General features: G+C 45.5%; 3 protein-coding genes across 5 annotated transcripts; 1 reads left to right on the top strand and 2 right to left on the bottom strand.

The window, feature by feature from the left end:
• Positions 1-343: 343 nt before the first annotated feature.
• On the top strand, positions 344-3028 carry tada3l (transcriptional adaptor 3 (NGG1 homolog, yeast)-like). Its single transcript, XM_037251354.1, has 9 exons — positions 344-394; positions 714-954; positions 1024-1271; positions 1368-1473; positions 1571-1706; positions 1822-1925; positions 2096-2202; positions 2296-2487; positions 2564-3028. The coding sequence occupies exons 2-9, from the start codon at positions 745-747 to the stop codon at positions 2754-2756; spliced, it is 1296 nt and encodes a 431-aa protein (XP_037107249.1). The 5' UTR covers positions 344-394; positions 714-744; the 3' UTR covers positions 2757-3028.
• An 8842-nt stretch (positions 3029-11870) lies between these two features.
• Positions 11871-20186, bottom strand: LOC119123088 (RNA-binding protein 38-like). 2 transcript variants are annotated; one of them, XR_005097999.1, is made up of 5 exons: positions 19756-20186; positions 17926-18049; positions 17308-17362; positions 15041-15142; positions 13433-13565 (listed from the first exon to the last, which is right to left on the bottom strand). XR_005097999.1 is itself a non-coding variant. In XM_037251908.1 (4 exons), exons 1-4 carry the CDS (start codon positions 19999-20001, stop codon positions 13220-13222), a joined length of 771 nt encoding a protein of 256 aa, XP_037107803.1. In that variant the 5' UTR covers positions 20002-20186; the 3' UTR covers positions 11871-13219. The 2 variants fall into 2 exon arrangements, 1 of the variants encoding a protein (XP_037107803.1); XM_037251908.1 differs by lacking the exon at positions 15041-15142 and having other exon boundaries at positions 11871-13565.
• Positions 20187-21250: 1064 nt separating this feature from the next.
• Positions 21251-24641, bottom strand: rae1 (ribonucleic acid export 1). 2 transcript variants are annotated; one of them, XM_037252369.1, is made up of 13 exons: positions 24520-24641; positions 24059-24177; positions 23875-23979; positions 23693-23785; positions 23538-23624; positions 23344-23430; positions 23189-23260; positions 22995-23102; positions 22804-22910; positions 22648-22723; positions 22301-22495; positions 22134-22219; positions 21251-21559 (listed from the first exon to the last, which is right to left on the bottom strand). In XM_037252369.1, coding segments are annotated over exons 2-13 (1107 nt in total). In that variant the 5' UTR covers positions 24149-24177; positions 24520-24641; the 3' UTR covers positions 21251-21558. The 2 variants fall into 2 exon arrangements, with proteins under 2 accessions (XP_037108264.1, XP_037108263.1); XM_037252368.1 differs by lacking the exon at positions 21251-21559 and having other exon boundaries at positions 22130-22219.
• Between the last annotated feature and the right edge of the window lie 22 nt (positions 24642-24663).

Raw genomic sequence — 24663 nt, forward strand, 5'->3', positions numbered from 1 at the left:
GTTTTTCGGTGATCGTTGTGTTATTTGTTTTACAGTGCCAATATTTTAAACAATAAAACTTGAAGCAACTTCCAATAACTGTAATGGTAACTTCAAACTGATACATGCAAGTGTGTGAGAGGATAATTGTCCATCCTTTTCACTCATACCACAATATAATATGGTTTAATCCGACGCTACCATTGCTGTACAGCCCTGATTTCTTAAAATACATATTTACTGGTCTAAAAAATAAATGTCAGCATTGGATCAGTTTATTAATATACGCTAGTTACAAATGTATTTTCGTTTTACGTACCATGTGAAATATTCTGACAATATCATAATCCCAATGACGGTTCTACACCCCTCTTCATTCAGTGGAATTTTCCATCATGGACGCCATTCGCGGACGGTAAGTATCCTTCCCTGTAAAAAATTCATATATATTACAGATTTTCCCCCGAGTTTATTATCCCTCCAGAATTCATATCACGCCACTGCATTGATTATGCAAGTGTTACTGTGTAAATATCGTGATAATTTTACAAATATATTTTAAGACACTGTTCACGGTACGGGCCCTGTATGTCAGCAATGTATGAAGCAAACATGCAGAGTTAGGGCGGAAAATAAACATTGCTCACTTACACGTATAATTGCAACTACAAATGAATGTCACATCTGAGACACAATTCAACGTTTCTTGTCTTTTATTACCCCACTAGCTCCAGTTTATTCTAACGTAGTCGGGGAGCCAGCATCATGAGTGAGCTGAAGGACTGCCCGCCTTTGAAGTACTACGACTTCAAGCCTGTGGAGCACGTCAAGGTGTGTCCCCGCTACACGGCCGTGCTGGGACGTTCGGAGGACGATGGAATCGGCATCGAGGAGCTGGACACTTTGCAGCTGGAGCTGGAGACTCTCTTGTCCTCGGCCAACCGTCGCCTCAGAGCTCTGGAGGAGCAAAGACAGGTGGGAAACAAAAGAGATAATGTTATGGCGATAATAACAATATTCATTGTATTTTCTTCTGCATTGCAGATCCTCACAGACTGGCAGGACAAGAAGGGAGACAAGCGCTTCCTGAAGATGGGAAAAGACCCAGACCCAGCGGCGTCCTCACGTCACAAGCCAAAGAAGCAGAAACTAGATGGCAAAAGTAGTCACGGGCCAGGGCCAGGTCCTGGCAGGCCTAAATCCAAAAACCTGCAACCTAAAGGCCAAGAATATGAATTTACAGACGATCCTCAAGATATTCCTCGCACACCTAAGAACGACGTTCCCAACAGGTCCGCAAAAATCTCTGCATTAAAAACCAGCAAACTTGGTGACAGTTGGGACAATCAGTTGTTATTATCGCTGAAGTTTGCTTTTTTTTTTTCCAGATTCTGGGCTTCAGTTGAACCGTACTGCGCCGATATAACAAATGAGGAGATTCGGTTGCTCGAGGAACTCCTAAAACCGCCGGACGATGAAGCCGAGTACTTTAAAGTGAGTCGTCTGTGTATGCTGTTAGTACGTTTGGCAAAATGTGTTTTACGTCAAAAGCAGCACGTTTTAATTTTGGTGCTGTCTGTGCTAATTGAAGATTCCAGCTTTGGGGAAACACTACTCACAGCGGTGGGCTCAGGAAGATCTGCTGGAAGAGCAGAGAGAAGGAGCTCGGGCCAATGACAAGAAGAAGGGTCTCTTGGGTGGTCCGCTGTCGGAGCTCGACGCAAAAGGTGACTAAATTCTGATGCCACTGCCTGTAAAAGGAGTCATTGCAGCTCTTATATGTTATGACAAATATGATGATGACATCATGGTGGGTTTGTGCGCTTGGCGGATGTTTACTAGACGTGGACTCTTTGCTGAAGAAGTCGGAGTCCCAGCATGAGTCTCCGGAAGACGGCTGCCCCTTTGGCCCGCTCACACAACGGCTCCTCCAGGCTCTTGTGGAGGTAAGTGTACTTTGGAAGGTGAATCTTTTGAATAAGAAGGCGGAGGGAGGCGACCCTCTCATTCACCGGGGTGAACCCCAATGTCCAGGCGCCCTGCAGAATGCGTTTGTGTGGAATTCATGCTTGTGGAACGTGACTTTTCATCATGATGTCTTCTCTGTCACGTTCAGGAGAATATTATATCCCCTATGGAGGATTCTCCTATACCGGACATTTCAGGGAAGGATGCTAACGATGGAGCAGGGACATCTCCTCGAAGCCAAGGGAAATCTTTTAGGTAGGTGTCACATAGTAGTTGAGAAACAAACAAAAGTGGTGTATGGGTGAAAGGAAAAGAAAGCAACAAAGTGTCCTGACTTTCCATCGGTAGCGCTCCTCACACACGTTCCCTCGAGGCTCGGATCAAAGAAGAGCTGATCGCCCAGGGAATCCTGGATTCCGAGGAGCGACCCGGTCCCGGCGGAGACTGCGAGGACGAGGTGCTGGTGGAGCTACAGAAGAGACAGGCGGAGCTCAAAGCTTTGATTGCTCACAACAAAACCCGTAAGCAGGAGCTGCTCAGGTAAGGCTCTTCTGAAGGTCGGGTACCAACGTATTAGCTGCGATGTCCTAGCAGCCATTTTGTTTCTGCTCCTTAGGTTGGCAAAAGAGGAGATGCGGAAGCAGGAGCTAAGGCAGCGGGTCAGGGTTTCTGACAACGAGGTCATGGAGGGATTTCGGCGAATCATGGCAGCTAGACAGAAGAAGCGCACTCCGACCAAGAAGGAGAAAGACCAGGCGTGGAAAGCTCTGAAGGAGCGTGAAAGCATTCTGAAGTTACTGGACGGTTGAAGGTACAAAAGTTGATTTAAAAACTGCGCAAGGAAGAATTTTTTGACTACAGATGCACATTGCTGCATGGGCGATTCGCGAAGATGGATCTCCCTACAGGTGGCATTTGAGGAGGGGCATTTCTGTCGTTCTTTTTCAATGGTATGCATTTAGTGAAGCTGTCTAAGTTGTTTAAGACGCCCTTTTTGTCTGTTGTGTTATCATAAAAAAAGAGTGTTTGTATAAAATGGTGACCAAATTAAAATCTGTTGTAATAAAACAGATTCTTTTCATTTTTTTGTCTTACATTTTCAGACTAAAATCCTGAAAAGGTTACCAGACGGTTAACTCAAATATCAAAATATAATTTGCTTAAGATGAAAGCTAGCGTAAATACATTGAAAGGGGTTAAGTGGCAATCAATTTGTGAATTGATCGTCATAAATAATGAAAGCTTGCACAAGAGTTTAGTTTTTTTTTTTTTTTAGTTTTTGTGGCGTAAACAGCTACGCCACCTGGCCTCAAAACCAGCCGTACTGGTCATGTGACCACAAATGGTAACTGGGCAATGAGAAAGGGAAGTGACTCTCCTTCAGATAACAAATACTTTCCCCTCAACGCTAAAGTAATACAAAAATGTCACTCAAAACTTTTATTGCATTTGAAGTGATTCTCTTTCAGATAATGAATACTTTCCCTCAATGCTAGAGTAGTACAAAAATGGCACTCAAAACTTTTATTGTACTGTTATCTACTGCATTTTTGTAGACTATGATAACAGCACTGAAAGTTGTAAATTGTCAAGCGTAGTTTCTCGGGCAAAATTGAAAGCTGTCAATTTGAGAAGCACTTCATTTAATAGCATGTTTCCTAAAATGACACTAGATGGCAATCAAATCTCGTTTAATCCAGCGAGCAAACCTGGCAAATTTTAGTTTCACGCTTCTCGCCGCTACAGATTGGTTGAAAGTGGTCACATGATTTCCCAGGAGCCTTTTTATTTAGCTCTTTTTTACTTGTCGCGAGCTTTTGTTTTTGAGACTAATGGGCACAGGTGTGGCTGAAAGATGTCACACACGAAGAGGCAAAGGTATGAAGCTTAATAAATTACCTCGTGACAACTATGGGCTGAGAAAGTTGCCAGGATGTTTGTATAACAACTTTTATCTATGTTTATCTACGACATACTTTGTTCGATTGGTTGGAACGATGATGACTAAATTGTTCTGTGGGCACCATATAACATATCCCAGCCCTGCCCATTTGTTACAATCCTCAATGTGACCCAGAACCTGTGCAACTACATAAAAATATATTTTCAAGGAGGTATCAATTAAACAACTGAGATCATGCGGTTTCATTGAGGCAGGAGCTCTTCCCGACCTGCAGAGGGCGCTCCACCCTTGTCCAACTGAGCACCATGGTCTCACATTTAGAGGTGCTAGCATTTAAAGAGGGATGTCAGACTTTTTATATCCATCTTACGTCTTCACCAGTGTGGTACAAATAGGCGTATAGTAGACAAATTCATAATCCGCTAATTCGGAAAATAATTGAACGTTTACGCCCCCCCCCCCCCACACACACCCACCCACCATAACGCTTCTCACTTCCCTGTTTAAGTCAGCATCCTCTATGCAAATTCATAATGCCATGAACCCTTCTGCACAAAAGCTTTTTCCTAAATATACAAACCTTTTGTTTCCCATCCAGGTGAACGAAACACGACAGTCCCCGCAAACCGTACACAGCCCACAAGGCCTTTGTTGTCATTCTGAGACCTCAGCAGGACAGGTGGGTTTTGTATTGTATTGAAACACAGCATACGTATACTCACTCAGTCACTATTTGCACTTCATTTGATTGAGCTGCTCTAAAGTGTACTTTAAACCGTAGGTGTTTTTCTCCGCCTGACGCTGTGCTCTGAGGTTCTCAATCTCTGCTCTAACCCAAGCACCCCCCCATCTTCTCCTTCTGCCCTTGTGAAATTCAGCCATGAGGTGAGCTTCTTCACTTGTCCCTGTCACAGTTTGTAAACCTTTATGGCTGTTTAGACAGGGGGGGCTCTTCAGTGGAGGGCTTAGGGGAAATATCTGAACTTGAAATATGCTAACATGATGATGTTACAAAAGTTAAATAAGGTTTGGCTTTACAGTTGGGTGCGCACATGCAGTTTGGCTGAGTATGAATATAATATCATATATCATAGAATATAATATAATTAAGATCTCATTCCTAATTATTTTTTTATTAGGCTACAAAAGATAAGCTCAACTTCATCAAAATGATGTAAAAAAAAAAAAAAAAATTGATGTTCAGCCACTTATAATAAGACCTCATTTACTTCATTTCGCAACATTTTCATGATGACTGTATAACTGTGATTGTGATGAGGATGTCAAAAGCACTTTATTTATTGACCCAACAGATTTGTCCATGGTCCAATTATAAAATGCTCAGTTATTGTCCAAATATTTCTGCACTAAACTATTCAAATCCCGAGTATACTTCCCTGTATTCCCTTGTCAGTCGAGGGGGGCTTCTGTTCAACATCGCTCTTTGTTTTGTACGCTCCGTCTCTTTCTTTGGGGCCTTTCCTCCTACTCCGCCTCCGCCTCTGCGTTCCCGAGCACGGACAGAAAGAACCTCACAAATAAAACTCATACATACAGATTAGTACAAGATCGCACGAGAGAGTACAGGGAAAGGGTTTTAACGGGGTGTAACTGTCAATGCATTGTCCAAATGCTATGTCAATTTCCAAGCTAATAGCACACGCTGAATAGCGATTGTGTACGTGCGGCCGACATGGCCGCTGACAAGCGCCTCTGTCCAGTCAGGGTTGGGCTTGGCCTATTCACCTCCCGCACAGAGAGCGATTGTCTTCCACGCTGCTTCCACTATTCTGATGTCATGATTTGTCCTGTTGTTGCTGCTCTTGTGCTAAAGCTTGAACGACCTTACAGCCTCAAGTCAGAGGCGCAAATGATCTAAAGGGCAAGGGGGGATCGTCAAAATACTCCCCCTCCCTTTTCCTTACCTTTGAATGGCATTTGTTTGTAATTTGCATGGCAGTTGATGTTTTTCGTACATGGCTCGACAATTTGGAAGCGCCTATGCAAATGTTTATTTTTTTGCCTGATTTGCCCCGCCAGTGTGGGGCTGGAGGAGACAGAATGGGAGTCTGCCGAGTCTCTTTTGGGAGGGGAGCTAAAATCTTGTAAAAAAAAAAAAAAAAATCTTCTCAGGAAGAGTAGGAAGATCTAAGTGCAAAGGGAGAGACTGACTCTACGTTGGTTGTTTTCCATTTTCAGTTCCTGTATGACTGACACTTTTGTCCATATACTGTTACCATGGTAATGCACTTAATGGACTCCATCATGTCACCATATTTTGCACAGAGCACTTACTGAGTACCTTGCAAAGCTGCAGGCAGTTAACAGTGCATTGAAAAAACAAAAACATGTCACCACTGTATTTCATGAAAAGAACCATTTCCAGCCTTAGTTTACCACTCTGAGTTTTATGAGCATTGAGATGACTTGGGGTTTTGAAAGAAGGCGCTTATGCTACGAGCTGCTTTTGGGGGTGGGGGTCGCGCTGCTGCCCGACTGCCACAATCACGGGGCAACGGTGGGAGGAGAGAAAAGATACTCAGCGTCTTAGTACATTGGCAGTTCATTTGAACCACAGGGGTCAAAGCTCTTGAGAAAGCCCATTTGACACCAGACCACTTAGCCGAGGTTTTCTTCGTATCTCATCATTGGGGTGAGGCGGAGCCTATCTCAGCCGATGATACGTATCAGAGGATCTCTTTAAGGGACTCTGTTTTGGCCTGACATATTTAACTGCGCTAATATTGTCATGGCGAATTTTTAAAGTACCGTAATTTTCGGACTATAAGTCGCACCGGAGTATAAGTCGCACCAGCCATAAAATGCCCAAAAAAGTGAAAAAACCCCATATATATGTATATAAGTCGCTCCTGAGTATAAGTCGCCCCCCCACCCAAACTATGAAAAAAAACCGCGACTTATAGTCCGAAAATTACGGTACATTGATTCTAAAGTTAATGATTCAGAGCCATTTGAAAGAGAAGCTCGGCCCAGAGGAGGACTGTCACACGGGGTCATTTCTTTCATTTTGAGGTCTACATATTTTACATTATAAATAGTGGAATGTGGTGATGTTGATAATGATGATGAGGAAGATCTTCCTCCTGCAGTTGGAGTTAAATGAAGCAGAGAAGCGGACTTGTCCAGCACTGTGGATAATAGTCATTCAAGGAGACACAGGGAAAGACACTTCTCTCACCACCCACTACCTCTCTGTCAGCCTCCCTCTCTTTTGTTCCCTCTGCTCCGTTATTATCACCATCATTATTAGGCTCACGCTCCCCTCGCCACGATGGAGAGGAGGGCCGGCCGCCCACATGGCGAGAGATTTCCGAGAGAGGGCTCCGGCGCCGAAAGAGAGGGGGATGAAGACAAGAGGCCCAATAAAGTCCATCTAAATATAGACAGCAGGGCCCTTTTTTCTCTTCTCCTTATAAAGAGCTGGTGGGGAACCGCGGTGGACAACCCTCAGCGCGCACCGATGGCTCCCTCCAGAACTGGAAATATAATTGTAAGGCCGTGGAAAGACACTCGAACACACGAACACACGCGGGCTTGCAATGTTTTTACGAGGGAGACAGGACATATAGAGCTTAGTGAGAGCCTTTTTTTTTTTCGCATGAGAGGGGAAGCGGCGGTTGGCGGAACATACTAAATTAGGAGAGGTCAGAAGAAAACCTCCGAAAAGAAATGATGGGAGCACTGAGTGATGGGGGGAGCTTCCCGGCCTGAAAAGTCCAGATAAGTGCGAGAGATGAAAAAGATTCAAATGACCGAAATATCCAAGGATAGAATTCATGCCAAGCTGTCGTCCGACCTCTGGAGAGAGAGATGCCCCTTTTTGGCTTCCACTCTGCCTCAATAATGTTTTTTTTTTTCTTTCAGGTCCGTGTGAATGTTACATGAACCTTTTTACTCTGTGACTTTATCAATGCGAGGGTATTGAGAGAACTTTTTTACGATCGAAATTAATCACGTCTTTCGACATCTATTATCTTTTAACTTAACAGGCTGAAAATATTTTCTCCTGTGGGGAAAAAAAAAAAAAAAGACGCTAATCTGACTTGAAAAGCCACATTCACGCTCTGTGTGCACCTGTTTTCATCATCATGCCTGAGTCAGCATCAAGGTGGCTTCTTCACTTTTCTGGTGTGACACATGGACAGAAAGAGCAGCTGCATCATCTCTGACGCATGTGATTTATCCTCATATTTATCCTCACGCTTTGTGCCAGTTGTCACGCTAATAGCCCCAACCGTTCATTAAGTAACTACATACGGGATAGCCAGACAGCTCATGTGCCGCTTTGCGTCGACCCCAATGACTCGGAGGTCACATAGAGTCCACTGTTGGAAGGAAAAAAAAAAAAAAAAAAGGAGCATTTTCACAGCTGTCTTCTTGTGCTAGTGAAAGTCAAATAGGGGCATTGAGTGTGCTTTTAACATCCTCTTTTCACGCACCTGTTGCCCACTGTCCCCGCTCAAGATGAAATTATGCGCCAAAGGCGGCGCCTGAACTTCAGCCCACACGTTTTGCTCGGCCATAACTCCACAGACAGGCGGGAAGAGAAATAGAGAGGAAAATTGTGATAATTCACAATTGAAGTGGATCGATTTTTGTGTTTGTGTCTGCAGCGCCGACAGTTTGTGGTCGTCAACGCCTCCGAAAGCAGAAGTTCAACACCTCTTGTCTTTTTCTCTTTCTCAGCTGCTGTTGTTATTGCTTCCAACAGCCCCCACCTGCCCGCTTTCCTTTCCTCTCGTCCTTCTGTTTTCTGCCCCACCAACAATGCTGGCTGACTCTCAGGTCGAGGTGGAGGCCCCCCCGCTTATTTCTGCAAGCATGCTGGCCCGAGATAAGGAAATATGGCACGGAACCAACCCCCCAACACCCCCACCCCGCACGCACCCCCACCCTTCTAGCTTTGCATACAACACATTGAGCAAACAAGTGTTTAAGATAATAAGGGAAAGTGCTCCAAGTCTGTATGAAAAAAAATAAATAAAAATCTGTCCTTGGTCTTCTACTCGTGTACGTTACAGTCGTGGCTTGTAACAACAGACTTTAGCTGTGTTCACACTTAAAGTTCTGGGAATCTTGGAACATGTGTGGAAGTAGAAGCTACGGACCTGATGCTGTATGTAGAACCTTCCCAAAAGTTGCAATCCTCCAATAGATCAAATGGCAAGACTTAAGATCTTAGCCCGGTCTGGTAATTCTATATGTAAGCAATTAGTCCTGCTTGACTCCAATTTCCCATGAGGAGCAGCCTCTTCTGGCTCTTCTCACCATCACCATCCGCTGTCAAAGCAACAAAAGAAGCCGGAGGTGTGACGGCACCATGTTGGGCCAGCGTCTGGCTCCCGATTCAGCTGCAGACAACGTTATTCAAGTGTCATCTTCCATCTATTACATTCAGTGCCTGCCCCAACCTTATATTTATTTACTTATATTTTGACAAACCAGAGTGGAAACAAATGCAAGCAAAGTGTGGGGAAACGGTTTACCGATGGAAGCGAGGTATTCAGTGGCTTTTGGGCAGTGTTGAAGGTTTCATTGCCTCATTTGCAAGCCTGTCGCCACCTATTATGCAGAGTGGGCTCAGTGAGGGAGAATCACCTGTAGCAAGATACTTGTATATTAAGTAGGACTTCTACCATTGTCTCTTTCGACAGCCCTCTTTGTCTTGTCTTTTGTCGCACCATTTTACCTTCCATCTTCTCCAAAGGCCTAAAATAAAACTTCTGTGCTCAGTCGGCCACTGTGAACGCTTTTCGAAAACGCTTCACGTTTTCTCAGGATGAGGAGGGATTGACAGAATACTGCTTTCTTTCATCGTTTCTTCTTTCGGATCCATTTTGCGGTGCTCGTCAGCCATCTCTCACTCTGCTTCCAACCTGATTCTCACCAGACAGCCAGTGTTATCCGAGCGGGTTAAGGGTGCTTGTGGATCTTGACGCGAGAGGCTCCGAACATCTCAGACGTGACACTTTCCAGGATCAGATGGATCTAAATTGGGTGCCGGAGTCACAGCAATTGAATTGCACAGGCCTCGTAGTCTGACTTTGTTCTTATCTGTATTTTGTGATATTAATAAGCACAGCAAAGTAGCCATCCATTCATTTTATTAAAAGCCTGTCCTCATCAGGGTTGTTGGTAACTGGAGCCTTTCCCAAATGACAACGATAATGAGTGTGAGAGTACACCCTAGACTGGTTGCCGTTCAATTACAGCATCCAGCCATTCACATGCATATTCACGCCTAAAGGCAATTTAGAGTCTTCAATTAGTCTAATATGCACAGGCACCCTGGGAAAAGATGCAAAGTCTACCCATAAATGCTCCAATGGAGGTTAAAACCCAGATCTCCTGGCTTTAAGGCAGAATCAGAACAGAAAAAGCCTTCAGGAAATTGTCGTGAAGTCAAACCTCTTCCACTGTGGTCCTGTAGGTGGCACAGGTTAATCAGAGGAATTCCCATGAGATGTCATTACAAAATGAAGGTCATCCTGTTGTTTTAGATCTCATTTGACTGTGCACGCGGCGATAATGTTTTGCTCATATAACACACTGACACGTAATATACGTATTTGCATCGTTGGAATTGAAGCCAAGCAGAGGTCTGATAAGGTGGGGCCATTTTTAGGACACTTCTGAGGAATTCCAATACGTCACAGTTGCACAAGCGAGCGAGAAGCACGTACAGAGTGACACCAACCTTTTTTTTTTTTCTTTTCTTTTAACATGATCATGCGAAGGAGAGACACAGGGAGAGGGACCGAAACAGATAGGCCTCATGGTGACTCAGCATTTCTGGGGCCTGCGTGAGCTTGTTTTTTTTTTATCAAGTTGACACACTGTCAACTCAGTTTGGGCTCCTCTCTGGCGTGTCTTTGCGAGGCAAGATGAGGAGAAGAGAAAGAGAAAAAGGAAAGGAGATGAGAGTGGAGAGAATAAGCAATGAAGCGTGAGGAGAAACAGCACCGCGCTCACCAAAGTGGAAACGAGTGGCAGAAATGTCAAGGAAAGTAAAACACAAATGACAGCCCCAGTTGAGTAAATCAATGGGTGAGTGAGAACGCGGACGAGGAACGGGCTGGTGAGATAGTCAAAGATAAACAGTGACAAGAAAAAAAAAAAAAGAGGGGGAGGGCTCAGTGTCTTAGTTGGCTGACGCTGAAACAGCAGAAACATTTTGTCAATTGTGGTCAGACACTTTATTTTGAATTATGTCACCGATATTAGAAATCATCACCAGACAGTTCATTAGGTACACCTAAATCTGTCTTTAGCACAGATGACTCAGATGTTATGATTGTGGTTGTTTACTGAGAACTGTGGGCAAGATTCTAATTGATGACTAGATTACAATAGTGAATTAGTAGTAGTAATTGAGGATGACAAGAAAAATAGTTGGAAACTATTTTCAGTCAAACTTTATACCAATGAAAGATAGAACCAGAATAAAAATAATCGGTCGTAGTTTAAAAAGCAAGGTGCCAACATTGATGAACCTTAGCTGTGTTTTATTTTCTGTTCTAGGTGACACCTCACAAAGAGCTGATGTAAGCGTAATCAAATAGCGACGCTGGGAGGGAAAATAAAACTAGCTGAGCTTGAGTAGAAAGGGAATAAAAGTGCCTGATAGTTATTTTTTTGGGTGGGGTGGTGTGTGTGTGGGGGGGCAACTAACATATGTCAGAATGTAGAGCTGGCGTCGAGAACGCATAGCACCCAAACAGGTGGTGGTGTTGAGGACTGATAAGTCCAAGTCGGGGGCCTCATGCACCCCCCACCCTCGCCCAAACACGCATGCAGAGGATCCAGTGACGCACACACACTCCTCTGGATAAGTGAACCCCGTGACCCCGTATTAAAGCCACAGTAATGTACCAACAATGACGTTCGCACCAAACAGAAGTACGGTAACCTTTTCAGCATTTGTGAAATTGAAATGTAGCTTCACGTCATTGAAATGACAACTATGAAAAGAAAAAAAAAAAAAAAAAGGCTGACGGCATTACTAAGTACAAATTCTTTATTCTCAACTTGTATGGCTTTTCTTAAAAGGACTATAAAAGTCATATGCTGATGCAACCAGAGAGAGATCTACTACAAATAGGCCTCATCTGTAGCAGCGCTCACATAAATGCACTGACATGGTGACAAAGACAATTTTACCCATGGATGTGCAGGTATGCTTCTGCAGGTTCATTGGCATCAGTGCTACAACTACAGTCATAGTACAAAAAGAAAAAAAAAAACACACTATTTAACTTAGTACCTCTTATAAATACCTACATATAAATATTGTAAATGTACTTGAGGACTGAAAACACCTTGAATGCAGTGCTTGGACAATTGGTGACAGTCAGATAGAGAAAGGGGAGGGGGGGGGGGGGGGGGGGGGGGGGGGGGGGACAACAACACAGGTTGAAAGCAGTGTCGGATTGCGTCGATGAAACGTACATGGCCCGCTTGGTCCCAAACGGCCACATACAGTAATCATCTACATCCACCAAAAATAACCAAGAGACTAGTGGGTCAGGTTAATGAGTGACTGCTGGAAACAGAGCAGTTACAAAGTCTGCACTTCTGGCAAAAGGAGCTTGTGTGAATCAGGGGGGGAAGTAGCAGACTTTTTCTTTGTTAAGGCCTCTTCAATAAAAAGACTAAATTGTCTTCCTGATATTGTCCAGGCAGAATGCAACGCAGCTCCGAGGCTTGAATGTTGAGATCTTCTCTCTCTCTCTTTTTTTTTTTTTTTTCCTTTTTCCTGGTGAGGTCACACGTGGTGTCCTCCAGGTTGGAGCCGAGCTGAGTGCTGGGAGTTTGTTCATGGCGGTGCAGTGCTTTACTTCACTAGCACGAGGACAGTGATAGTGGGAGGCTTGACTGTCGTCACTCGACCCCCGTGGTCCTCTGCCCCCCCAGCGGTCACCCTCGCGTCCAGCTGATAATGTCACAGAAAGCTCTCAAAACAATATGTACCACAGACATGTTACTCCACCGACCGAGCCGAGAGGCATGACAATGATAACAATGGCTTACAAATTAACAATGGTGTCAATATAATAATAAAGGACAATATAAAGAATAAGAATAACAATAATAATAATAACAATAATAAAGAGTCAGCTTCTAGAAGCCCTTGGAAGCGATCTTATACATTAAAGCGTCTCAGCCCGCCTAGCTGTAATCCAGCCCCTCCCCTACCTTCACCCCATGAGCAAAGAGGACATCCTGATGGATAGCGTCTAGTGCAATCGTCCCCCTCCTTTTCCTGAAACGCCCTGAAAACAGGGTAGCCCCCCAAAGGGCATGTGCCACCCTCGGTCCACCTTTCGCCCCCGCTCCCCACCCCACATCTCACTGCATGCGGTCGGGTTGGATTTGCTGCTGCGGAGCGTAGTGCAGGAAGGCGGCGGCCGGTGCGGCGGCCGAGGGCAGAGCCGGGTGCACGGTGGACGGCGCTGTGGCGGCGGGGGCCGGCCCCACACCGGCGGCGGCGGGGCTGGCGGCGTAGCTGTAGCCCAGAAAGCCGGCCGGGGAGGCGGCGTAGGGATACTGCTGCTCAAAGTTGGCCTGGGCGTACTGCGTGTAGGCGGCGCTGTAGTCCAGGTAAGGGCTGCTTGTCACAGAGGACGACAGCTGGGTGGGTAGCACCAGGCTGGGCTGCACGTAGGCTTGCGGGTAGACGTAAGGCGGGGCCAACCTGCACTCAGCCAAAAAAAAAAAAAAAAAAGACCAAACAAGGGATGTTAGATACAAAGAGGCTCTGGCTTCTATTGTTTACATTGCTTCCAGAGCGTAAAACAAACTGTGGCTAGCGGGAACTCTGGCAGATGAGAGTGCCAGAGGCGGTTAGGAGGAGATGGCGATGACTCTACTTTCGGTCTGTGTCGGTAATCCAAAAAAAAAAACCTACCAAACATGTTAGGTTGGGCCTTCTTAGCTCCAAGCGTGGGGAGGGGCGGCTGAATGCTAAGAGTCAGCCGTTAGTGGCAGGTTTTCAAGTTCAGGCACCAGCAGAGTGTTTTTACAGCTGCTGCTTTTCGCACGCACACACACAAACTGCGGGGGGGGGGCTTAACAATACTGCCGTCAGGTGCTGAAGCTCTTTGACAGGTGATTAAAGCTGTTTGGTGTGGTGGTCAGAAGGTCCGTAGAACCAAAAATGAACCAGGGCTACCAAAATAATATTGATTGGTTGGTTGACACACAGCACAGTGCAAATGTCTTTTTGTTGCCAGCAACGCTATAATGACCAAATCTAGTATAATGTTCGTTCAAGTAAGAAGTAAAAAGAAAAAAGTGGTGGATCACATTTAATTTTCCACCTGTTTGTTAGCAGGCCACTTTCTGGCTAATACAGGATGGTAGAGTTATGAATCATTCCGAATTTTAACACCCTACCAGTCAAAATGAGGTCATTGTAGCAAAGACTTTTGCACTGAACTTAGAACACAAACATCAAAATTATGTTCCTTGTTAATGTAAAATGTCAACGGGCAGTTCCAAATCATGGAAAAGACAACACAGACCGAACAGAGCAAGACTTGCAGTAGTATGGTAATATTCTTTTTTTTTTTTTTTTTTTTTTGCCACTCGAATCAAGAGGATTTGCTTTGCTTTGAGATGAGGAGCTATCCCGTGTTTGAACGGTAGAGCAGAGAGCAGTAGCAGACAAAAGTTCCCCTTATTTGAAAAGTAAAAAAAAAAAGATGTACAAATAGCTAGAGACCCCTTCCGCTTTCAAAACTTGACATTCTAGTTTTGAGTGGCAAAACAATCACGGACAAAGAAAGACGAGCACAGCACAACAAATGTCATTAACTGAACTGCCTCTCAGTGCTGATACCAAAAAAAAAAAAAAGAAATCTGCTTCCGTCTTCAATCATCAGTAATGAGAGGCTGCTGTGGAATCAACACAGCAAGAGATGGAAGCATGCAAGAATAGGGATGTCATCACCCCCCCCCCCCCCCCCCCCCCCCCGCAATACACACACCCCCACACAGCAGTAACCACCGCAAACCCCAAACCATGCCATAATAGGGAAAGAGTCACACCGCAATCAGTGCAACCTCTTCACTTCATATCACACGGCACGGCAACAGATAAAAAGGCACTTCACTCCATCACAGCACACGGCACGGCACGCCACGGCACTCTCAAGCCATCGCTGGCACCTTGCGGAGAGACGAGATGTGTGGGCGGGACATTTGCTGTCAGACCCTTCCTCGGGACTAGTCCTATTTTTGCGAGGGGGGGGGGTGTCCTCTGATCGTCAGCTGGCGGCAGGAAGTTGGACAGGAGGAGGATTATTATCGAGAAAAGAAATCTGTCTGTATAGTGTACAAGTTGAGCAGTCAATGCTTCCTTACAGGTGACATTCGAAACACACACACACACTTCATCCCTGAGCAGGAGCAAAATCACATGCCGGAATCTAATCTAATGTATAAAGAGGACGACTAAAAAAAATGGTCAAGAAGTATTCAGCCTCACGCACCGCTTGCGACGAGCTACATTAGTGCGGAGCGCCCACGCAGCCATTGTGTGTACAGAACGTGCCTCGTCTGTGGCTTCGGCTCTCGGCCGCTGATATACTCTTCCACGTGGAACTCGAGAGGGATCATGTGGACTTCAAATGGAACGCAGAGGATAAGATGAGACAAAAGCAGTCCTTTGATCGATACAATGCCGAGGTGTTAGCGTGAATTGTAACGTCTCTCTAAAGAGATAAGCGGCGAGGGGATGCCGAGAGGTCCGGTGACGGGCCAGAGTGGAAGCTGGCCGGAAAATCCGAGCTCAGCTGGTTTTGTGCTGACGGCGAGCCTGCGTGATTTTTGACATGATGGCACAGTGGGGGGGGGGGGGGGCAAGCCGCTCTGAGATGCACATTTTAACGGAATGCTTGTTTGTAAATGTTACGGCCGCTTTCTTGTCGGGATGTCAATCAACACAAACGACATTCAGTTTTTTGTGTGCGACACGGAAGCAGGCCGCCCTTGTGCCCCTTTCCACTTGAGGCTGCGACGTTTCACACCTGTAGCGGTGTGTTACCAAGGATGCACGCTGCCTCATTAAAAAAAACAACAGCTCCAGATAAAAGCAACCCCCCTGCTCCTCAACCCCCACACTGCCTCAGACGTGTCAGCTTTCACACTGCTAGTGGCGGCCAGGGAAGAGAAAAAAAAGAAAAAAATGCAGGGCAAATAGAACACGCTTCCTTAAATGAAAAAATGACTACAAACTGGAAAAGTGTGAGCGAACGTGCCAGGGGTCGTCGCTATCAAAACATTTGACACTTGCCTCACCTCCTCTGCCCATTAAAGTCCAAAGCATCTGCTGACCTCAGCCAGAATGTACACACTGTATACAATACTCCAGTTCTGCTTACAATCCCACTTGAAACCATGTCAGCACGCCATATGTCGTCTTGGGGAGTGGGGGGGGGGGTTTAGAAAAGCCACTTGTAGGCTGCGTGTCTTAGGGAGGCCTGCGTCTGTCACTCACCATCTCCAAGACTCAGGGGCAGGAGGACAGGTGCTCGGTGTAGGCCTCTTCCCCTCTGGGGTGGCGGCCACGGCTGATTAGAGCGTCGTAATACGAGCCGGCACCTGCCAGAGCCGTTCCTCAAAAACGGCACATTTGAAAACCCTCGAGGGCTTTTCGGGCAATCTGCGATCACCATGGTAACAGAAACACAGACGTGGGATTTTCCGGGGTCCTCCGCGTGTCCCGGAACACGATGGGACGTATTCCCAGTGGATCATTAATACCCAGTGCGGGTTGATTTAATGGGATGTGAGGAGATGATCATCGCCAGTTGAAGCATGTTTTTTTTTTGGGGGGGGGGGGGGGATGGTGGCGCTGTTATTTTTTCATTGTCCCAACGGAGTGTGGAAAATCCTGAGATTTCCAGGAAGATGCATTGAAAGAGATGTACTTTCAGAATTGTAAAAAAAAAAAAAAAAAAAAAAAAATCCCCTTGTTGATTTCTGCATGAACATACATTCTCCGGCTTTGAAAAGTGACAGTTAGGCCTGGCTTGTAGTTTGAGGAAGTGATACGCGAGATCTGCTTGTGGGCAGTCGTTCGTTTTGTGAAACGCTCATCAACTGCTCAGCAGAGCGTATCTCAGATGGTCGAGGAGAGTAGACGAGTCAATAAGCTGCTGACGATACTTAACAAGTGAGTCACACATTCACCTCTGGAATGCCCTTCTATTATCACAGATATGCGAGCAATCTCCCTGGCCTAGAAAACCCAAATATGCTAATAGACTCCCCCCCCTCCCTCTAGAGTTGCAAGCAGGCCCAGAAACTGACATGTACTTTCCAGAGGCCCTGTTTGTCCAAGAAATAGTGGCCTAGTGGCATTGCACATTTGCACAAGCGCGCGCACACACACACAGACACACACAAACAAGCGCCCACTCCCTTTCACTTACCCGTACTGCCTCTGGATGAATGCCGGGTGAATGGGCTGCACTCCGATGGATATGCCTGCAAGATACGAGGACGACTGTCAGACACGCACATACGCGCATACAAGCGCATGCATTTGCATTTACAGAGGAGGGCCGGAGAACAATACACGCACAGAGACCGTGGGGAGACAGAGGAAGGGCCTGTTCCAAGCTTTCAGCAAACAACCAACGCGATACAAGTGAACGCCCGCCATATCGTGCTTGATTTTTCATGCCAGGTTTTTGCGTTGGCAAAAAAAAAATAAAGCTAAAAGATTGATCCACTGTCAAATCAATAGCTATCAATAGCTTTCGCCATTACGTGTTAGCATTCAGCGAGTGGGTTTGGTTGAACCGTTTGGTGCTTTAACATTCAAATTTGCCTTGATGAAAGTCTCAGTTTTACGTTAAACTTTAACTGGGAGCGGCAAATATTTGAAGCAAGCCTGTTTTACTTCTTATTTGGGGGAACTTTGCCAATGAGTGAGTGAAACATACGGAATACTTTAGAAAGTACGACTCAGATTCTAACTAATGGTCTCACTCCAGCATATTGCCATTTTTTTCCCCCACTGTAAATAATCCCCGAACTTGTCCCACCAGTTTGTATGCTGCGAGGCTTGGCACCAAGGTAGGCCAGGTTGACGTTGGCCTTTCTGCCATCAATAATGGGGTTTGGATCCTTGCAGGCTCTCTCAGCCGACCCTCGGTCTGTCATCGTTACCTGTGACGGGAAGAAAAATCGTTGAAGTATTTGCTCGCATTTGTGTACTCGGACAATTGATACAAAAAGGAGTGCATCGATTGGCCACCGACAACAGATGCACGGTTGATTCAGCCTCAACTGGTTCGCTAAAAACAACAAAAACATGACATCAGCTATGAGAGGCGCAACCGCACCTTTGCAGACCTCGTCCATAAAGATTTTGGCAAATAAAGAAAATCTGATTAACATGGCGGCAAACTGCCATTCTCATACTTAAGGCAGTCCATGGTTATTTCTTTTAAGCAGCAGCATTAGCACAGCCGCTGAAATATGGATCAAGCAGAGTAACATTTAAGGATATCCAATTAGGGACATAGTATTAAGGAGCTTGTCTTAGCCCCCCCGCCTTACTCCCTCCAGGCATTAGACGAGTCCTTCTGTTTCGATTGCCACATTCAGCCAACTCGGTGTTTTCAGTTAACCCGTCGAGTCCCACCAAAGTGCATCCGAATGAATGTAGGCCATGGCTATCATTGTTTTAGAGGGCGACAAAAAAAAAAAAAAACACGCCGTCTGTGTTGTGAACACACAGGCAGGAATGAGGCTTTGTTTACACTGTGTGGAGCCTTGCTCTGGGGGTCCCACTAATCCTCCTCTGAAGTGTGTTTGGTGAGCTCAACTTTGGGGCACCTCTCCCGCCCCCTCTCTGTTGGTTTACACTGGCAGCCCCCAATGGAAATGAGCAGTTTTATCTCCTGTTGGTCAACTCAGCACGTGCATTGGCTGACAGCAGGCACATCCGAACAAGCCTGTTTGACAGGTAACACCGGTCTCTGCGCTCAACCGTTAGCAACAAGACTCGTAGGACAGTTCTCTCCAGTTTAGGAGCTGATGTGTAAACACAGAGCAATTGTCTTCCATACAACCTGTAAACAGACAACACTTTTCCATTCCTTCTTTGGCCCGGCAGAACTAGTACTGATGGGTCTTTCCAGAGTTCTGGTAAATATTTGCATTGCTCACATGGCTTCTGTGCTTTGTGTCAAAAGGGAGAATGGCCGGTTTTATCTGGCAGGCACGGACGTGATAAGTCACCTATTAAGCGAATGCAATGGGACCCCTTTTTGTTCTCTGGATTTTTAAACAAATCCCATCGCCATTTATGGATCCAACATCTCGGGGCCGCAGCTGAGGCCAGAGTTACGTACTGCCAGAAGATAAGATCTTTGCAAAGTTGATCACAGGATGAAGACTATTTCTTTCAAAGCAGCCAAGTTGCAGCGTAAATCAACTAAACGGCGAGCAACGCGGGCGCTTCCGTCTGTGACAATGGAGGGCGCGCTGTACAAGGTCAAGCTCCCCCACTGCTGCCGCTCCAAAAGAACCATATAAAGGAACCAAGAGCAGACAGACTCTCTCCCACACTTAAGCCATGCGCCAGGGTTGTTCGGGGGTGAATGGGCTTGTCTGTGTTACAGGCAGACATGTGTGGAAATATAATCTCCTTAGTTAACTTATGTGAGAGCCTTCATCCTCATTAAGACAGAAAGACAATTCAATTACATGATCAGGGCAGAAAGTCGACATGTGGAAAGGCAGACAGACGGTCACTCGACAGCGTTTGGAAAGCAAATTGAACGAATTACACTCGGTTACGCAAATGAGGGCAGCGTGTGTATTCCATCACGGTGAGAAGTGAGCGACTTGGGTCTCGTTCTACTTACAAAGCCGTATCCTCGGGACTTGCCCGTCTGCCTGTCAGTTATCACCACAGCCTCATCAATGTCCCCAAAGGCCTCGAAGTATTTTCGCAGCGACGCGTCGTTGGTGTGGTACGGCAGCCCTCCGACGAAGATTTTGGTAAAAGTAGTGTCCTTCTGGAGCGCGGTGGGATGCATGGCTTCTAGAGCTCCGTTCATAAACGGATGCAGAAGCATTGGAGAGCCGGCCAAACCTCCAGAGGCACACATTGGCTAAACTGACTGAACTGAGCTTTAACGACGCCTCGGCATTAGTGAAAAATATTGTTGGATGCAATAGTACACCGACTCAATGTGCTGCGCGTAATACAACCTGAGAGAAACCGCTAGCTAATTTACTAACGTGATTGGTCCTCCGCGAGTACGCACAACTCGTAGATTGTTGTGGAGGACAAGAGGTGGTGAGTGTTTTTATATGCCAGAGATTTGGGTCCGCCCCCATATAACTCTTAGCCAATCACATTAGCGCATGCGTGCCAACTTCTTTATGTTACCCTTACATTGCCCCGCCCACTCGGAACCCCCGCTGCACCTGCCTTTGTCCTTCAGACTTCGAACTGTACATAAAGAGTGCCTTGACCCACTATCCATGAGGAAATTACTCTTTCCACGTGGCGTGGATTCATTGAAGGATAAAATAGTAGCGGTTAACTCCACGCACAAAAACCAAAAATGCTTTACATTCACTACAGTAGAGGCTCTCAGCTGTGATTTTGTATTGTTATGACAGTCTCGTTTATTAATATCCACTTCCCATGTTGTAAATTAGTTAAGCCAGGTCCACTTTTTAGGAATGGCGAATATGGCCTTGTTTAGTACGCAGCTTGAAATGAGCTGCTTCAAAGACTAAAGTAGGTGCACTGGACGTTTAACACTGCAGAGGCAAGCCTTGCAAAAAGGGCTGCCACTTGCTTACGGATTTTAAGAGGAGACGGTAAAGTGTAGCTGCGGAAAATCTTGCCCTTGGCGGTTTGGAGTCCCACTGCTAAGTACTAAGAGTCAGGCTCACAGTGAGGTGATACTCTAATAACTTCAATAAAATGGCATTTAATTCACACCTCGTGCACTATGACTCGGTTCACTTTTCACACATGGCCTTTGTTGCTACCTCTGTGACCTCATTTATAAGCTCGTGGCAACCCCCGCTCCGCTTTCCTGACTGTTTATCTCCAACGTTAAAAGGATTCAACTTGAAGAATCTTTGATCTCATCTTTTCTTCTTTCAGTCAATGACCTGACCCAACACCTCTAGTTAAAATAATGGATGGATGGATGAACAGACAACAGGCGGCACCTGCTGGTCGACTTGCTTAAAACACGCATGTTAACACCAAAATGTTAAGATTATACCATTATGGGTTTTATGTCCCTATACACAGGTTTACATTTCAAATTAGGTCGGATAGCACTTAGACAATCTGGGATGATAGATAATGGATGGAATAGATTCAAACAAACATATCTTCACTTGTTTATTTTACATCAGAATTCCATTCAGAGATAAACTACAGAAAAACAACAAATAAAAAAAGTGTTTAAAAAAAGGACAAAGAAGAAAACCATAAGCAGATGTAAATGAATGGCAAACCCTCCATATGTATATAAACATATACAACCATTTTTGTAGGCCTCTCTGGTTGGTCCATGGACAGGAAGCAGCATCAGAGCAGCTGGTCCAGGTGTGTCAAAAGGAAGGAGTCTTTCTTGATCATACACGCATACTAAAGCATCTGGTTGTCTGCGTCTCCCAACACCACCAGATGCGAATCTAAAGAAAGGAAGGTAGGCAGTCGGTGAAATAGAACAGAGGCTCTTTATTTAATATACGATGCCCTATTTTGCATGAAATAAATAGCACAAAAATGATGGTAGTCACTAAAATATTTCTTGTCCTAATTCAATGACTTTATGATAATAATAATAACAGTAGTCAATCTATCTCTGCATTCTGAGGAATTTGTTTTGATAAATAGCCAAACAACATTTAGCCAGCTATGCTACGCATGACAGCTTGAAAAGCCTGCAAGCTTCATTCTCAACCCACTCATTGTAGATGTGCAAAGGCAGCTTGAACACGCCGCAGTTGTCGAAACCACACAAGCCATCAAAGCGATTTAGTCACTTGTGTAAAGCGCTATTCCCACTCAAGCAGTTTGCTCGAATCCCTGACTGGGGAAGAAGTGGCTTGGAATCGGTGTTTCTGCTCCAATCCGCCACGCTTGCGTGGGGCTACGCGGCGGTCACAAAGGCCCAGTTTGAGCCGCGCGCTCATCGAGGAAGTGAGGACTCCATTCGGCGAAACCGGTATCCGTTCTAATGGATGGTCATTGCCGGGCTCTCACCATTTCTTGTTCCGAGGCTTCAGCTCCTCTGCGGCGTTCCTCAAGAAAATGTAGTTCTTCTTCTGGGGGTTGTAGTACTCGTGGCCCTGAAGAAATCAGGAAGCTCAATACATTTGAATATCAAAGGATTTAACAAAAAAAAAAAAATCTGGTTCAAGTCATGTTACCTTTGACCAGTCATAGCTGGAAGCATATGCAAAGATGTTGCCGTTGTTGTTGAAGCAGCAGGCTGTGATGGGCTGGTCAAGTTGCTCCGATGTCTTCAACTTGGTGCGGGCGTCTTTGTCCCAAAAACTGAAACGGCCATCTGAGCCGACGGTCGCCAAAGTTCCATGAACAGGATGGAAGGAAATGGCGTTGACCTGGTGAGGAAGAAAATCCATTTGGAGTATTTGTTGTCATTCCTTCCCTTTCAAAGCAATTTTGATGATGATAATAATAATAATGATTGTTTTTGATTGTTATTGTCCAAGATAGAGAGTTTTTCCATGTCATGTAAAAATCAAAGTCTTACAGCATAAATGTCTTGCGGGGTGGCTGTGTTGGTTCCATTCGACCTGTGGCACTTGAAGGTGAAGTTGTCTTTGACTCTAATTGAAAACAGGTAAACAATTCTGTCAGATTGTGGTTGAGTATTAAAAAAAAAAAGACTTTTCATTCGGATACTTACGGGTTCGGAGGGTTTATATAGTGGATGGCAACACGTCCCTCAATGCTTCCCAGCGCAAAGCCAGTTGGCTTATTCTGCTTGTCCTTGAAAATTGCCACGCAGCGATGCTGCAGGCCACATTTGGAGCATTACATTTTGGAGTTACGGAAAGGCTCAAGATAAAATGCATGCGTAGGACAACTAGAACTCACCTGATGTTTTAGGGGAGATTCAAGTCTGCGAAACTCAGAGGGCTGGTTCTCCAACTGGTACACAATCAGGCCCCGCTCAGCTGTGGCCACCACAGCCATGGGATACACCTGCAGAACCGGATCACAGATATGGAGATAGCGTCATCCCTTGAACGAGAGCGTAGATGGCATAATCCTTCGTCAAATCTACGTACAACATCTGCGCAGTAACATCTTTCGGGCATCTGAAGAGACATCATCGGATTGGGAGAGCGAGTGTCCCAAAACTGGAAGAAAAACAGACGAGCAAACGTGTGTCATGTAGGAAAGGTTGTAAATGTCTGTGACGCATTTCAAAGTGCAGACACACCTTCAACGTTTTGTCCCAACTCCCGGTCATGACACAACTGTAGTTAGGCGCTTTGATCCAGTGAATCGACTTGATTGGGCCGTCGTGCTGGAAAGGAGAACATCGGTTGATCATTCTTTGCAAGCAGTGTCAAGTCAGGCCGTGATCACACAGAATCTAAATAGTGGGTGGAAAGTGCATCCGTCCCATATTACCTGTGCAATCTGCATTGCTTGATTACTGTTGAGATCCCACATCTTAGCGGTCTTGTCACAGGAAGCAGTGAACACTTTACTCCCATCCTGGACAGAAAGCAAGCAAGTTTGAACATTTGTTCTGTTTATCTGCATGACGGTATGGTAAGACTTACATCACTCCAGCATGTATCAAGCACAGGACCTGTATGCATCTGCTGAGCTTTGGGGACAGTTTGTCCATTGTCCTGTACCTCCCAGCACCGGACCTTGTGCCAAATCATACAAAAAAAAGTTCTTATTTCTTACATCACACGTTCTAATTGCCCCAAAACACAGAAGCCCTTCAAGTACTGACATCATTAGCCCAAGATCCTCCAATGAGAAAATTCCCAGGCATGGTGGGAGGGCTGAAAGCCAGACAGCTGATGCTGTCATCAGGCGGGGAAGTCACTTCAACATCCTGAGACACAGCAGAAATGGTCAAATATTTGTGGACAACAAGCCCACAAGTCAATCTCTAGCCACTAAATGTTGTTTACCTTCATGGGATTGTGCGTGTCGGTTGTTGGGTTTCCAAAAACGCCAGTTCCCGTTGTTCCAAAACCGGAATTTGTGCCAAATAAACTCATGGTGCATTACCGTAATTCCCGATCGACACCTGGTAAGAGAAATGCATATGGCCTCTCATCATCCAGAAAGCAAGCAGCGATTTTAACAGGCAAACTACATATACATTCGACAAGGGGGTTTGACGAATATCAATAATCAGCCCACCAGTTTGGGAGTAATAGGCGCGCAATAGCAACAGCAACAACCAAATGTCAGATTAGGATCTTGCTTCATTATTATTCACATTAAATGCGAGCGTGAAGTGTCGCGAATTCAGAGCCAGCTACGTTAGCTAGCTCCCAGTTGGAAATCTTCCACCCAGACCGGCAAACGTCCAGAGAACACAACATTTAAACGATGCGGACGGTTCTTTATCCACCAGTATACGCACCCTGACTTCGTTAATCTCGTGTCCCAATATTGAATCCGAGATGTTGAAACGAATATAGGGAATTTATTCGGCGCAACCAAAAAATGTGGCGCTTGTTTTGCGCTGTGTCGCGGTTTGATGACGTAGGGACTCCAGGGGGATGTG

Source organism: Syngnathus acus, chromosome 5, assembly GCF_901709675.1.
Source record: "Syngnathus acus chromosome 5, fSynAcu1.2, whole genome shotgun sequence".
Lineage (NCBI taxonomy): Eukaryota > Metazoa > Chordata > Actinopteri > Syngnathiformes > Syngnathidae > Syngnathus > Syngnathus acus.

Coding starts and splice junctions, on each gene's coding strand:
- tada3l (XM_037251354.1), top strand. CDS start 745: ATGAGTGAGCTGAAGGACTGCCCGCCTTTGAAGTACTACGACTTCAAG. Junction 955..1,023: donor CTCTGGAGGAGCAAAGACAG/GTGGGAAACAAA, acceptor TCTGCATTGCAG/ATCCTCACAGACTGGCAGGA. Junction 2,203..2,295: donor AGCCAAGGGAAATCTTTTAG/GTAGGTGTCACA, acceptor TTCCATCGGTAG/CGCTCCTCACACACGTTCCC.
- LOC119123088 (XM_037251908.1), bottom strand. CDS start 20,001: ATGTGTGCCTCTGGAGGTTTGGCCGGCTCTCCAATGCTTCTGCATCCG. Junction 18,050..19,755: donor AGTCCCGAGGATACGGCTTT/GTAAGTAGAACG, acceptor TTCCCGTCACAG/GTAACGATGACAGACCGAGG. Junction 17,363..17,925: donor GCCTCGCAGCATACAAACTG/GTGGGACAAGTT, acceptor CGTATCTTGCAG/GCATATCCATCGGAGTGCAG.
- rae1 (XM_037252368.1), bottom strand. CDS start 24,148: ATGAGTTTATTTGGCACAAATTCCGGTTTTGGAACAACGGGAACTGGC. Junction 23,431..23,537: donor AAGCAATGCAGATTGCACAG/GTAATATGGGAC, acceptor TCTCCTTTCCAG/CACGACGGCCCAATCAAGTC. Junction 22,220..22,300: donor CCAGCTATGACTGGTCAAAG/GTAACATGACTT, acceptor TGATTTCTTCAG/GGCCACGAGTACTACAACCC.